The following is a 14,604-nucleotide window of genomic DNA, read 5'->3' as shown; positions in this document are numbered from 1 at the left end:
CGTGTAAAAGTAAATATGATATTTTTATTTTTAATTCATTTATAATAATAAAACTTATATAATTATTTAAAATTTAGGTATTTAAATACCTAAATTTTATAATTTATGATGATATTATGTATTAATATTTTATATTAATTAAAATATAAATACCTATCAACTTTAAGCATAGGTGTGTGAGCGCGCGCGTGTTGCTGCTCTCGAAGCTAAGCCTTCCCTCCGTCGCTGAACCTGGGAAAAAATGAGAACATTACAGAGTATTGCAGGTGCAGCCAAGGAAACTGCAAGATCGTTCGAGGAGATAATCCAGTTCGGGCCGTTCAACTCAGCGGTTCAACGCAGATGGAAGAAGAAGCCCACTGTCACTGCTCAGGTCCGCTTAGAGACTCATCGAACCAGGGACCACAAGCTCGACAAGCTCACTTCCCGTCTCAACCAGCTCAATCTCGTGCTCGGCCTCCACAAGGTCATGTCCACTCGGAAGCGAGGCCCCTTCGTCTCCGTCCAGCTGGTTTCCCGCTGGAAGAACGTCGTCGGCCTCAACATCTCCGCCGGCGCTTTCCTTCGGAAATACCCCCACATTTTCGAGACATTCACGCATCCCGTTCGACGAAATGTCTGTTGTAGGATAAGGGCGAAAATGAAGAAATTGATTGAAGAAGAAGAGGCCGTAATTAGGGAATTAGAATCGGAAAATGTAGGGCGTCTAAAGAAGCTATTGATGATGTCGGTGAACGGGACACTTCATATTCATGCCTTGAGGCTGGTTAGGAGAGAGTTGGCATTGCCTCTGGATTTTCGAGAATCAATACTCGGAAAATACGCTTGTGATTTCCATCTGGTTGATGTGGAGATTGTGTCTTTGGCCTGTAGTAGAGACGAGGATTTGGGCGTGGCTGAGGTTGAAAAGTGGAGAGAGAAAGAGTACAGGGAGAAATGGTTGAGTGAGTTTGAAACGCAGTATGCATTCCCTATCAATTTCCCCACCGGGTTTAAGATCGAGGCAGGTTCTAGGGAGAAACTGAAGAATTGGCAGAGGCTTCCTTATGTGAAGCCATATGAGAGGAAAGAGGTGGTTAAAGTCCGTACTTGCGGAGGGATTCAAAGGTTTGAAAAGCGAGCTGTTTCGATTCTTCACGAGTTCTTGTGCTTGACTGTGGAGAAAATGGTTCCAGTTGAACGGTTAGTGCACTTCAGGAAGGATTTTGGTATGGAAGGAATTAATGTGCTCGAGCTTGTTCTGAAGCACCCGGGAATTTTCTACGTATCTACCAAAGGAAATAACCAAACTGTTATCCTGAGAGAAGCATATGGTAAAGGGTGTTTGATTGATCCAAACTCAGTTTATGTTGTCCGGAGAAAAATGTTGGACCTTGTTTTCCTGGGGCGTCGGAATACTAGAGAGTTAAAAACTTGGAAACAAATCAAGGACAAGAGTAACAATGTAGTAGGCAATAACAATGGAGGGGGGACAAGGGATGGTGACTGGGTTATTCCATTGCTTGAGAGTTCTACTGATTAAAATATTGGCAATGAGCAGAAAGAAATTGTTGGGTAAGTTTATTCAATGAAAAATGACTTATCTGTGCTCAGTTGCAGCTTCTTGTGTGCTGACACCAAGAAGATTTGGTTACTGTAGTTGACTTCTCAAGAGAACTCACTTTAAAGAAGCCTAAATTTGGTAGGTGTTGTATGTGTTTATCCTTCACTGTTCTAAATGCCCAAGATACAAGATCTGCTTTAATCATGTTTTATACCTACCAGGTTACATTAATTATGCTAATATCTCCTTAGATTTATATATGCCCTCCCCTGGCTGTTCGCACCTCGGGAAAAGAGAAAGGAAATGGTCTGGAACTTTTGTGTTTTCCTTTCAATGGATTCTATTTGTGTCTGTCTATAATGACATTCCATTTGATGATTCTTCAACATAGTATCATGCATCACAGGTTAAAAGAGATTGGGGAAGGGGGACAGAAGGAAAAACATGGGTATTCGCTTAGAATCTCCTTCCATGTTGATTTGATATAAAATCTTACCTCTGCAATGTACGAATGCTAGAATATTGTCTTGTATTAGAAGAAACAACATTTTTATCATTATTAAATGAAAGCTGTAAGGTGCTCGCGAACTACAGCTTCTTCTGAGGATGGATTCATTTTGGTCATATTTAACACGTGAGTTATGATATGATTTCATATACTTGATTCATCCAACAGAAATGAACTTGTTTGATCCAAATACAATTATGTCAAACTCAGTGAATTATATGGTTGAATTCTTGGTATCGAAAATGGGGTCTATGGTGGTTCAATTGCAAATTACTAACCTTGTTAAACTGTTTTCATAAAGATCGATTATGATATTCTGTGTCTTCTCATTTAATATAAGATCCAGGAATGATGATTTTAAATCGTTTTAGTACCTAAGAAGCCTGCTATTCTGGAGGGGTTCTTGGAAAGATTATCCATTGATTGATTTATGGAAGTTACACATATCCTATTTTATACAGGGTTTTTTTGGACTAGATTTTATTATTGGTGAGCTAGTCTGGGCTCGTAGGACGTGGTGAGCACTGAGCCTTAATAGGGCTGGTGGAGCCAGAGAGCAGGAGAGCCAAGACAACCACAGAGAAAGGGAACGCCTAAGGTTGTCGGAGGATAGGATGTGGAGCTGAACTATGTTTAACTCATCACAGATTGTTACTATTTCTGTAGATGAAACCAAGCTAGTCGGTTGCTCCATAATTGCAACTGCCCATTAGTGATCTCATTGGCGGCGCTAATAGATTTGTTGGCGGCATTCCTGGATTTATCAAACATGTTGAAGATTATTGCGGTCGGTACTAGATGGATGCATAAGTACCAAGGTGAAATCCATAGTTCCAAACCCTAATCCATAAGTATATGGAGGTGGATTTGCTTCAACCTAGGTTCTTAAGGTCGCTCCATTTCTGATTGCAAATTCTCAGCATGTCACACAAAAAGTCCATTATAGGTTGCAACGCCGAGCCTTCTTATTGAGTTGGTGGTCCTGAATATTTAGTCAAATGAAATCTTAGGTCCTAAAAAATTGTGGTAGTGGTGTTGCAGCCGCCTCTTTGTTCAAAATTTGGGATTATTAACGCAGTACCCAGACTCTTTGGTCTTCGCTTAGCAGCAACTGTTAGATACTCCACTAATTGATGCTCGAAGGTTTAACTGCGCAGTGTAAAAAAGGAAGAAAAAAACAAAAAGAGTAAAAGTACATTATCAAACAAAGAGATGTTAGGTAAAAATAAAAAGATGCGTACACGGTAACTTGGAGTAAGGGCAAAGCTACCATGGCTTGTAGCTTGTTGTGGAGGGGGTTGATGATTCCCAATGCCAGCGCTGCACTTATGGAGCACAATTGTGCTTTCCCTAGTAGTGGTCTAGGCTGCTGGTGCTGTGTATGGTTATACCGCACTTTTAAACACAACTTACTTTGCTTTGACGAGAGAATTTTGATTATATTGCCTTACTACTTCGTTTCTTTTTGTGCAGTTATGATTTACTATTTGAAGAACACTAACTTAGATTATGATGGTTGAAAATATCCAATCTAAAATGTTATTATAACTGAATATACTTTTTCTTGCAGGGGCAATGCTATTCCGGGCAGAGTGCTTAGGGCCACTAATGAATCAAGCAGTTGTGGAGGTATTTGACGTTATCACCCGCGCTTAGTAGTCCTGAGATTCCAGTTCGAGTCCATACAACACTCTAAAAGAAATGAAAAACAAGCACCAGTTCAAAAAGAAATGCTCATTGTGATGCTGATTCAAAATTTGTTTGGTAGGGGTGCGCATAATCGGGTTGATTCCGATTCGGTAGGAGTGTCCGCTCAATTCAATCCGGTATGCCACTGGGTACCAACTTTTAAACCCAAAACTAAATCATAACACACAATCAAATCAACCTTGAATTTTCTTAACAAAAAGAAAATCAAATCAAAAGTAAAATCCAGTCGGCAGGGGTCTTGGATTGGAAGATGGGTGAATGATTCATTAAGAGTTTTAAAGTTGAACCACTGTAGCAACAATAGGTAAACAGGGACTTTTAAGAAAAATCGTGACAAATAGGTATACAGGAAAAAAAAAATAGTTCGAATAAAAGAAATGCTACATAGATTGGATATAGTTCAAATGCAAGAAATAGGAACATAGTGACATCTGCAAGAAAATATTATGATAACAACATTGATAAGTGAATCAAGTATCAAAGTAAAATTGATAAGTAGCATTTCTTTAATCCATGCAGGATGTGCTACATAAAATTCTTATAACATTTCTTTTATTCGAACTATGAACTATCTAAAATTATTATAATAAGTGAAATCAATTTCATGTAGCATTTCTTTTACTCGAAGCTATAATATAGTCATGAGAAACATTATCATAATCATCTACCTTTATTATTACCAAACATCTTGTGAGGATGTTTTGTTGTGGCCAAAATAACCAAAGCATAGCTTGATTAAGCTTTTATAAAAAAACCCATCGGTAAGTTTACGTCCATAAATCCTTGAAAGAAAACCCAAGCCGATTCCATTGGGTATCCCATTTTTGGACCCAAATATGAACCAAATTAACAAGAGCAGATGCCATAAAACTTTCACGAGTCAAGACCACCCTCAGATTTTGTGCATTCGGTGACTTATTAGTTCATGTTACTTTGCCCAGTGGGCTCAAGAGAGCTGCCGTCGAAAGGCATATGCTCAATGTTAAAGGGCAATCTAACACCTAATGACAAAACTGATTAATGAATCAAGTATCAAAGGGAAACCATCCTATTTCTGCTTCCAAATGTTAAATTCATCTCTCCAAACCAAAATAGGAACATAGTGAAAACTGCACGGGTGGAGCTCCGGTCCCATGCTTTTCTAGACAATCAACTCTCACAGGAAAAGATTCATCCAGGATTTTGCGTGATCACCGAGGACAACCCCTATGTCTTCCACCTTTTATCATTAAAAAGTGATTTGAAAACAAAATTATAGAAACAATTGCAAGGCAAGGGAAATCCTGTAAATGACAAGTTACCTTCCACACAACAAGCTATGATTCAGCAATTCCTGTAAGTGACAAGAGACAGATGGCACATGAAACCAAGTTGGGGTTCTGTATACCATTAGAAGAGTAGTTATAAGCATAAATTTGAAATATATTTGAACAATTTATGCATGATCAGAGTTCACTTTTCCTCTTTTTTATTTCTTCTTTTTTTTTTTCTTTTTTTTTGGGGTGGGTGGGGGAGGTGTCACTCAGTGAGAAATTTACATATTCCCGAGCAGCTAGCAGGCAATGACAAGTATCCAGTTCAGTTCAACCTCTAAGAGCATCGTATTTCATTTGTACTTCAATTAAATTGGATATTGATTATCAATATCATCAAGACAAAAATCTTCCACGTTTTCCCCCTAAAGCTCATGCCAAAAAGAATAAAATCACACCCTCCCCCATTCTGTTCTTAAGGGGAATAAAACCACCAACAATGGGTAAACAAATCAGTTAAAAACCCTAGTTTCTAGTTTGCTGAGTAACCTCGTGGAGATCAAGCAAAAATAGCATAAAATTTCATGCACATGCAAAAGGAGATGGGGATAATTATGTAGCAATGAATATAATTGCAAATTAAGAACATCATATCAATTAAAATTATACAATTCTTTTGGGGATAAACGTACAAAAATAGGGCCTGTTGATTTCAACCAAGAAAGGCCAAATATGCAACCACCCATTTCATATTCAAGTGCACTGTCCTAAGCTTTTCAGGTAAAGCAGCTGAAATGATAACGCCAGACTTGCATCTGAAATGAAACTTTGAACGGGGCCTAGTAAAGTTTTAAAGGCCATCTCTATTAATGTCCAGCAAATGCCTTGCTTTATATCATCTAGTGCCCTGCAGAGTTGGATTGCCCAAAAACAACCTGGTTCCTATACTAAAAAAACAAATATGTTTCATCATTCAGACTAACTGTCCTGTAACAATACTAGTAGATTCCACTCAAACTAGTAAGCATACACCACTAGATCATAGTTATAACAGTAATAACCAAGTTGTGCATGAGCATAACACCATAAAACATCGTATGTGCCCAAGATTCTTTACTGCAGCCAACTCCAAACAAAGTAATGCTTTGCAGTTTTCAGACAAGAGGTCAAATTACCATTTTTGTGAATCTCATTGGTTCCAAAAGCCACCTACAACTCATGAGCTGCCCTTGATACCTCTAACGTAAGTCTGCAAGAGAAATTAATAAAGGAAATTCAAGAAAATCAAACCAGAACATAGACAGTGCAAAAACAAAAATACATTCATAAAGTTCTGAATCCTCACATAGTCAGCTAAGATTTCTTAAAATGAGAAAACTAAGATATATAAAAGCCTAGAGTTTTAGACACAAGGCAGCAAGCAAAATATGGTTCAAATATCCACTCAGATAATTGTCCAAGGCACCTTTCGTAGCTTTAACCTGCATCACATAAGCTGGAACTCAGACAAACATCATCAACTCAGGCCTACTGTATACATTATGGTCCTCATTGTCCAGCATAGGATATGCAGCAACAAGTGCGTCTTGAGATCCAATATACAGCGAGTTATAGATCTTCCAGTACACTTCCCTGACCTTCCTAGCAGGATGGAATAGTCCCTGAAGACAGTAGTTGAGCACTACAGCTGCACCCAGTGCCACCCTCATCCCTTCAATGGCTTCCATAACAGCATTTATAACATGGGGCGATGTCTCAAAAATGTTTGGCCAGACATAGTTCAGCAAGTGAACTAAAGCATCCTCACATCCTAACCCAGCAACTCCTAACGCCATGTGCTTCACAGCAGAAGCAGCAGTCTGTCTATGAACCAGATCCCTGTCCATTAAGGCATCCTCAAGTAATGGAGTCACTGCATAAATATAGTCCTTCCCCATTTCACCTATATACTCAAATAGAAATGAGAGGGACTTCAGAACACCATTCTGAACATTAAGCTCTGGCACACGATACTCATTCATCAAGGCAGGTAGAACCGTAAAAGGAGAACATGTTTCTGCAACAATTGCAATTGCCACAGTAGTGCAGACACGATTTTGACGCTCTTGCACCTTGAGGTTGTTCAATAATGTTGCCAGGACATCTTGTGGCCCAATGGCTTTTGCAATGTACCCAAACGTGTTAACAGTAGCTCTTCGGATACCCTTCTTGTGTGCTTTAAGCATCTCCAGAAGCTCAAAACAGATTCTCATCCACTCTCTTGCAGGTACAAACTCAGCACCACGATCAGCAATTCGACCAACAAGGTCAATACAATTCTCCTGGACTTTCTCATGACGATTCTTCAATATGGGTGTTAATCGAGGGAGCAAATCCTTTATTGGAGGAGTCATCTTTGTCATACCAATAACGTTAACAATTGCCTTAAGCGCTCCCAGTATTGATCCCAAAACTTCTGGGTACTCCTCCCCCAAATACTCATACAAGACAACCCCGAGATGGCCCATCAGCTGCTCTTCTTGGCACTGCTTCATGACCACAGCAATCCTGGAGATGAGATCAGCCGCTTGCTGTCTCACTTTCGCACTCTTGTTGTTCAGGCGCCACTTTATAGTACCACATATCTGGGGAAGATATGGCTTCACCCTCTGCCCCAAGGAATTCACAACTGCACCAAACCCATTAAGCATCACATTTGCATCATCACTGGTTTGCTCCTGGAAGGCATAGAGAATGCCATCAATCAGAAGCTCCTCCAATCTGGCATCAATGTCAGATGCACCCAAATTTGTAACCACCTTCTCAATTGTCTCCATAACCATACGCCTATATGGCTCACTCTCATCTTTAAGGTCCTCAACTATTCTTCCCACTATATCTGCCACACCAACCTTGTTAGCAATCTCCACAGTTGTTTCCACAAGCTGCCTATAGTTTCTGCGATCCAAAGCCATTCTTCTGACCCAGAAATTCCGGAAAAACTCGGGAAGAATATCATTTCTGATGTAATCTGCCTCCACACCTTCCGTGCTCACACACTGCTTGACCACCTTCAGCACAATTTTCTTCATTTCTTCATCAGGGGACTGAAACTCCCGAATTAAAATAATCATCACTTCTTTTGTATAGTAACTGGCGTATATTGCATCCATCAGAGGGATGATGAAACCAATTGCCTTCAAGAAAGCGGCCAATACTTTCCCACGGTGTGATCTAATACCCTTCCACAATGGCTTAAGAACTGAGTCAAAGCTTTCAATACCATAAGGTGCAGCAGCCTCAGCAAGAGCAGCCAAAGACAAAGCCGTAATGGTTCTGACCTTCTGGTTCTCATCATTGAGACCGTGTTCAATGATTTCAACAAGAGATCTCAAGTGTGGAAGAACAGCACAACCAATCAGAATTGCTATCTGCTGAACAATTTTGATGCCAGTATGACGAGCTTGCCAAGATTTCTTACTTTGACACACAGCTTTCAAGAATGGCAGCAATGCAGGAATGCCAAGCGCTGAAGCAACAACACTAAAGGCTCTTGCAGTGGTGTTCCTCACATACTCATCTATGTTATCTATATCTGGACGCATAGCAGCAATCATAGTAGCCAAACCAGCTGCCTTGCTGAGATTGGAAATGATCTCCCTACCCTCTACACGAGCATAATAATCTTCATCAATCAACAAGGGCTCAATCACGACCAGAATTTTGTGCACATAAGGACGGACTAATTCATCTAACTTGTATAGCACCCTATCAATTACCTTAACCAAAAGGTGTCTCTCCTGATCCTCCAATGTGGGTTGCATAAGCAGTGGCAAAATCCGATTAAATAATGGACCAGCACCGAATTCTCGAGCCTTGTCAGTAAGCTGTCTCAGAGCTGTTTTCCTCTGAGGAGGTGTCCCATTCTTGACCTTGAGCAGAAGCTTCATGATCTTTCGCTCTTTTTGCTCTTCAGGGGACATCTCCTCTTCATTTTCTTCGTTCAACAACGCACCAAAGTACTGATAATCTTCGGGTTTCATCATTGGCAATCCACCTGGCAACTCTTTTGGAACATCAAATTGTTGACCACGGTTTTCCTCAGGAATAGAATAAAGAGGTGTTCCCAGTGGAGTTGGGGTAGCGAGAAGCTTTCTAGCAGGTGTCCTGATAGGTACATAGGTTGGTGGTGGCTCTAGAATCTTATAGCCCTCCTGTGGGAACATGGCATCCAGCTCTTCATCTGTTAAAGGGCGGTTTCTTTCTTCAATATCCTTCTCCCACCTCAACAAATTATACTGCTCGGGAGTTATGGCACCACGGAGATTAATAGCTCCAGGAGTGGGTGTAGCAAGTTCAACCCCTCCTACAGGAGTCACCCCAGGGGTATATGCAGCAGCAGGGGTAGCACCAGCTATTGGTGTGGCACTTCCCATTGTAGCCGGAGTCTCATCCCACCTTGATCTCTGACGTTTTGGGGTTGGAGTAGCAAGTCCTGCCAATTTAGGGGTGGCATCCCAGGTCATCCCAGCTGGGGTAGCACCAGGAGTAGCCCCACCGGCTGCAGGGGTTGCATCTGAATCAGCCAAACGGCCAGGCGTGGGGGTCTCATCCCACCTGTTCCTCCTAGACAGGGATGGAGTTGCATCACCAATTCTTCCAGGAGTTGGTGTCGCATCCCACCTTCCAATCCCAGGAGTGGAATCAGGCAAATCCCAATCTGAAGCAGTCTTAGCTTTCTTAGCAGAGTTATCATCCTGGGATTGATCCCACCTATTCCTCCTCTTTTGCTGCTGAGATGGTTGCAGTGACGCAGCAGCAGGTGGTGGTTCTCTTTCCTTGTCTGCAGCCTTATTCTCCTCCTCTTCTTTCTTCTTTTTCGCAATTGCCCTCAAAGTATCTTCCTTCGCTCTCTTCAAAGCCTCCTCCCTCATTACATCAGCATAGGTCCTGACAGACACGTCAGGGGTCTTATCCCCGGCAGCAAACGCATCATGACGGTCTGGAGAGATAACCCGGTTCAATCTTCTCCGCCTGTAATCATCCTCCCTATCAATAATCCTCTGAGGTTTCTTGAACCCGCCCATGGAAGCGTCCTCATCCCCACCCCTGGGCATGTCCTTCAGCAAGGACTTGGGGGCTGTGTACGATGCCAACTTTCTCGCGACCTCCGAATCCATTGAATCAAAGTTCTCGTAGTCCTCGTCATTGACGGGAATCGATTGTTCGTAGCCCTCAAAGGGGTTGTTGCCGCCATATAGATCGGTGTCGAAAGTAACTGAAGTTAGAGACGCAAGCTGTTGTTCCATCTTTTTCCTTTCTTCTTGGGTCTTCGCAATCTCAGGATCCACGGAAGCCATCTTGCTTGGATTATGCCGAACTCAATTTCTCCCCCCTTGAAAACCCTAACCCTAAAGCTCGTAAAAACTTTCAATATTCCTCCAGCCAACTTGACTTCACAAACACAGATTCAAAAACAGTAAATCAAACACCCAGTCCTGCAACAGGAGCAATCAAATCCGACCATCAATCGATAAACAAACAAACGAAAATGAATCCAAAAAGAAATCTCGAGAGCTAGAAAACAGTCTTATGAACAATATCTCAGGAACTGACCTATTTCTTCAACTGAGATGACTACGCTTCGCTTGCTAGGGAATTTCAGATCGACAAGCCCGTCGGTTCTACGCCGTGAGAAAAGAGTCTCTCTCTGATTTTAGCCGAGGACGAAGTGACGATGTGAGCCACAGGTCGGAGGCACGGAACGGAAGCGGATGATTCGTCCTATAAATATTGGGAACTCGGTCTGAAATGATCAGGGTCCACTGACTTATATTAATAAACCGACTCCAGAGAGAGAGATATATATATATATATATAATTATATATATAAGGATAAATTAAAATTAAAATTAAAATCTTAATCAATTTTATTTCAATTTGAATTCTAATAAAATTATAATTTTAAAATTTCATTTTATGGGGCGTGATTGCTGTATTTTGGAGAAACATTTAAAGGGCTAGAAGTTTGGTATGCAAATAATAGTATATAATTTAATTGTAGAAAGTATTTATCTAATTTTTTAGCTCATAAATTTTACAACAAATACGGCCTAATTCATAGTATATAATTTAATATTCCCAATTTTATCCCCACTTTCGTTGTCGTTTTACAAACTGACTTTTGCAATCAAAATTCAAAACACTTGACTTTAAAAATAATAGGGTTTATGTGAGGTTGTATGAAGAAAAATTTATACATTTGGTATTGGTATGATATATATATGTGTATAATAAGAATATTGAGATGTGTTTTTAAATTTAGTAATGTTATTGGGACATTTAAAAATAATACTTTTACCTTTATGTATTATATTATGTATTTATTCAATATAAATATACTATATCTAAGTATGTAAATAATATTATCGTTTAAAATTATATAAGAATTAAATACAATTTACCTTTTTTTAAGATGGTACAAACTTAAAATTGAAAGGCATGTTCAATCTGTGTTTATTTCTAAAATGTTATATTAGTATCTCCCTAAACGTGTTGTTTCTTCTCGGGTAAAGTTTTTTTTAGACTCGTTTTTTTTTTTTTTATAAGACATTTCTCCTAGGTATGTCATTTATTCTCAATATATAATTTTTTCATAGACAGAGTCTTCTTCCTAGGTAAGATTTTCTTCTTGAATGCAATACACTTAGCCTTCTAAGTTCTCGAGATGCAAGATATGTGACACTTTGAGGTCTCAAGGATGTGGGACACGTGATCCTCAAGAATCACGCATATAAATACCCAGCTACAAGACAGAGAAAATGACTTTCATTTTCGGTAACATCTACACTTATTTGTTGCATATATTCTACAATTATTTTCATTTAATACTGACTTAAACATCATAGGATAATCGCGGTCCATTTAACTGTTGTTTATGATCACAATTTATTAGGAAAAAGCTAATGCCTTCCCAGAACACAAAGCATTTCCTCTGAAAGCATGCATCTTACCCTCGAGTTCCCAATTTTTTTTTTTTCTCAAAATGTCCATCCTTCTTGGAAGTTGTCTTCCTAAAATGCCTATTGTTCTTGGAAGCCGTTTTCCTGGTACATCCATTCTTCTCAGGGCAAGTCGTCTTTCTCAAATAATGCATCATTCTCGGATCGTGTTCTTCCTAAGTAACATGTTATTCATAGACAATTTGCTATATATGTGGTGAGTATTATTTTCGGAATACAGCTCTTCCTCCTAAAAGCCACATTTATGGAGTCTCTTCTTTCCTCTTGGAAACTTCATTCCCAAAATCAACTCATATTTCAGTATCCATTATCCCCGAGCTTAATCTTTTCTCTCGACGAGCATGAGCACTATCGCCTAGAACCAAACATATACGTCAACTGATTGTTCCCACACTATAAATCTTCAATTGTTATATTTTAATAACAACAAAAGCAATTAAAAAACTAAATATTCTCCCAACTTACGAAACTTAAACTAAATATTACTTCATTTATGAAACCTCGAGTTTAGTAAATTAAATACTTGACACGCTAATAGTATCCAAATTTTGAAATAAAACTTAAAAATATATTTGACACTAAAAATGAAAATTCAACCCCAAAAAACGGTAAAAACAAAAATGGCCAAAGCTATGTGCATGATTAAAATGACCAAATTTTTCAATTTTTAATTATTGAAATATCAAATGTCATCTTTATGTATTAAATTGTCAGGACTCTAAAATGTATAATAGCTTATATTATGATTGAGTATAGCAAATTATGCCTCAGGAGGAATAGTTAATTTTATTAAGTTGCCAGTGATAGTTATTTTGCTTCTTGTAACTTATGGGTGTTGTATCCCTTAAATTATAATTTAAATTCATTAATTTCCTCTCTTTGCCTCTCGTGCGTGTTTTTCTCTTCTTAAAACTTCTCTTTTATCTCTTTCTTTCTCCCGATTCTTCCTTTATTCTCCATCTGCATCTCCATGTTTCTTCAATTTTTTTCTATTTTTTTCTCTATTTCTCTAATTATCTCATAATTATTCTCAAAATCAGTCTCATTCACTCGTTAAACCCTAAGAAAATCTTAAAATCATGACATGAGTCTAATATGTTATGTCTAACTAACATGGTAGTGTAGTTAATAATTTCGTTTACTTTTAATTTTAATAAAAAATTAAAATAATAATTAAAATATTAAATCTTGACATTTTATATAAAGATTAAATATTATATTTTTAATTTATGGAGTGATGTAGCAAGCCCATAAAATTATTGATGTTCAACTGGTTACCTCGCTTTTCACTGCTTCCTACATTTAATTATTTAACATTAAATGTGCCACCTTTTCATTAAATACACCATCTCCTTTTTGTTTTTTTAAATCGTGGAATACTCTATATTATTTTTCCCCTTTTGTCTCCATATATATTATACATATGTATAAATTATTTTTTTTCAAGAGGATAAGTATTGCTTTTAAAAATTTGGATAATAGTTTTCTTTAATAAAAAACTCTCTCTAAGATTCTAAAAACACCTGGGGTTAATACAACAGAATCTAATGGCATATTTGATTGGTCATCTTTTCTATAAAAAAATGATAATTTTTTATCTAAATTTTAATTTTTGAAGTGTTTGATTGATCAGATTTTTCATAAAAAATCTTTTTTCATTTAGGGTCACGTGACCCTCTTTTCTCATTTTTGCTCAAAAATCAATTCTCACAAGAGATGAGAGAAATTGTTTTTCAGGCGAATCTATTATCGTTCTCGACCCTCATTCATCCTCAAAGCAACAGTGAGTCTGCAACAGTTGGGAGATGGAATCCATCTTTAACATCGAATGGGGCGACGATGATGGCTGCTCTATAATTCATTTCAACAACAATTGAAAAATGGATATATAATTCATTTTAGCTAAGAGATGGAATCCATCTCCAGATATAATTCATTTATATTTAGGAGTTTTATAATTCATTTATGTGTGTATATATATATACACACACATATATATATATTGAGAGAGAGATTGACAGAACAAGCGAGAAAGAGCGACAGTGAAGGCGATGGGGGAGGCATAAAGAAGAAATGCGTTTGGAAGAGGGGAGAGAGAGACATGGGAAGCGAAGATGGCAACGGCGGCATTAGCCACTATAGCCAGCAATGGCTGTTGCAACCAACGATAGGGGGAGGCAATGAGGATAAGTGAGTTTGGGAGAGAGAGAGAGAGGGGGGGAGGGGGGGGGGGATAGGTGGTGGGTTTGGAGAGAAAATTATATAAAAAATAAATTGTAGTCAAACACCCTCACTTGGTAATTTTCATGTAAATAATTTATAAATAATTAAATTATCTAAAATTTATTTTATTTTCATGTAAATTCTATATTTGTAATTAAACCCGCCCTAAATGTAGCATGGAGGGAACGTGTGCCACTGCCACCCATTGATGAATAACTCTAATGTGGGGAAGCATGCCTTTGATCATCATTTATTATCTTAAAGTTAAAACTCCTCTATATTAATCAAACCATATCACCATTGAAATTAAATTGGGTCCTCAACTCAATCTTCTTCCTGCACTTGTGTAGAAGACATTATTGTTAT

At 38.5% G+C, this 14,604-nt stretch overlaps 2 protein-coding genes across 6 annotated transcripts; one reads left to right on the top strand and one right to left on the bottom strand.

The window, feature by feature from the left end:
• The first annotated feature begins 189 nt into the window (after positions 1-189).
• Positions 190-3,932, top strand: LOC127789870 (protein ROOT PRIMORDIUM DEFECTIVE 1). 2 transcript variants are annotated; one of them, XR_008020679.1, is made up of 2 exons: positions 190-1,681; positions 3,622-3,932. XR_008020679.1 is itself a non-coding variant. In XM_052318923.1 (2 exons), exon 1 carries the CDS (start codon positions 242-244, stop codon positions 1,520-1,522), a length of 1,281 nt encoding a protein of 426 aa, XP_052174883.1. In that variant the 5' UTR covers positions 190-241; the 3' UTR covers positions 1,523-1,554; positions 3,622-3,931. The 2 variants fall into 2 exon arrangements, 1 of the variants encoding a protein (XP_052174883.1); XM_052318923.1 differs by having other exon boundaries at positions 190-1,554; positions 3,622-3,931.
• A 654-nt stretch (positions 3,933-4,586) lies between these two features.
• On the bottom strand, positions 4,587-10,791 carry LOC127789869 (uncharacterized). Of its 4 annotated transcripts, XR_008020677.1 has the most exons (5): positions 10,610-10,791; positions 6,480-10,491; positions 6,190-6,263; positions 5,063-5,140; positions 4,587-4,980 (listed from the first exon to the last, which is right to left on the bottom strand). XR_008020677.1 is itself a non-coding variant. In XM_052318921.1 (3 exons), exon 2 carries the CDS (start codon positions 10,351-10,353, stop codon positions 6,517-6,519), a length of 3,837 nt encoding a protein of 1,278 aa, XP_052174881.1. In that variant the 5' UTR covers positions 10,354-10,491; positions 10,610-10,791; the 3' UTR covers positions 5,644-6,263; positions 6,480-6,516. The 4 variants fall into 4 exon arrangements, 1 of the variants encoding a protein (XP_052174881.1); XR_008020676.1 differs by lacking the exons at positions 4,587-4,980; positions 5,063-5,140 and adding an exon at positions 5,644-5,961; XR_008020678.1 differs by lacking the exons at positions 4,587-4,980; positions 5,063-5,140 and adding an exon at positions 5,644-5,956.
• Positions 10,792-14,604: the final 3,813 nt, after the last annotated feature.

The sequence above is a fragment of the Diospyros lotus genome, chromosome 14, assembly GCF_014633365.1.
Source record: "Diospyros lotus cultivar Yz01 chromosome 14, ASM1463336v1, whole genome shotgun sequence".
NCBI lineage: Eukaryota > Viridiplantae > Streptophyta > Magnoliopsida > Ericales > Ebenaceae > Diospyros > Diospyros lotus.
The sequence above is the reverse complement of the archived record's forward strand: the minus strand, read 5'-3'. Positions and strand labels throughout refer to the sequence as shown.

Bases quoted from the DNA above. Each gene is read 5' to 3' on its own strand.
- LOC127789870 (XM_052318923.1), top strand. From the start codon at position 242: ATGAGAACATTACAGAGTATTGCAGGTGCAGCCAAGGAAACTGCAAGA.
- LOC127789869 (XM_052318921.1), bottom strand. From the start codon at position 10,353: ATGGCTTCCGTGGATCCTGAGATTGCGAAGACCCAAGAAGAAAGGAAA.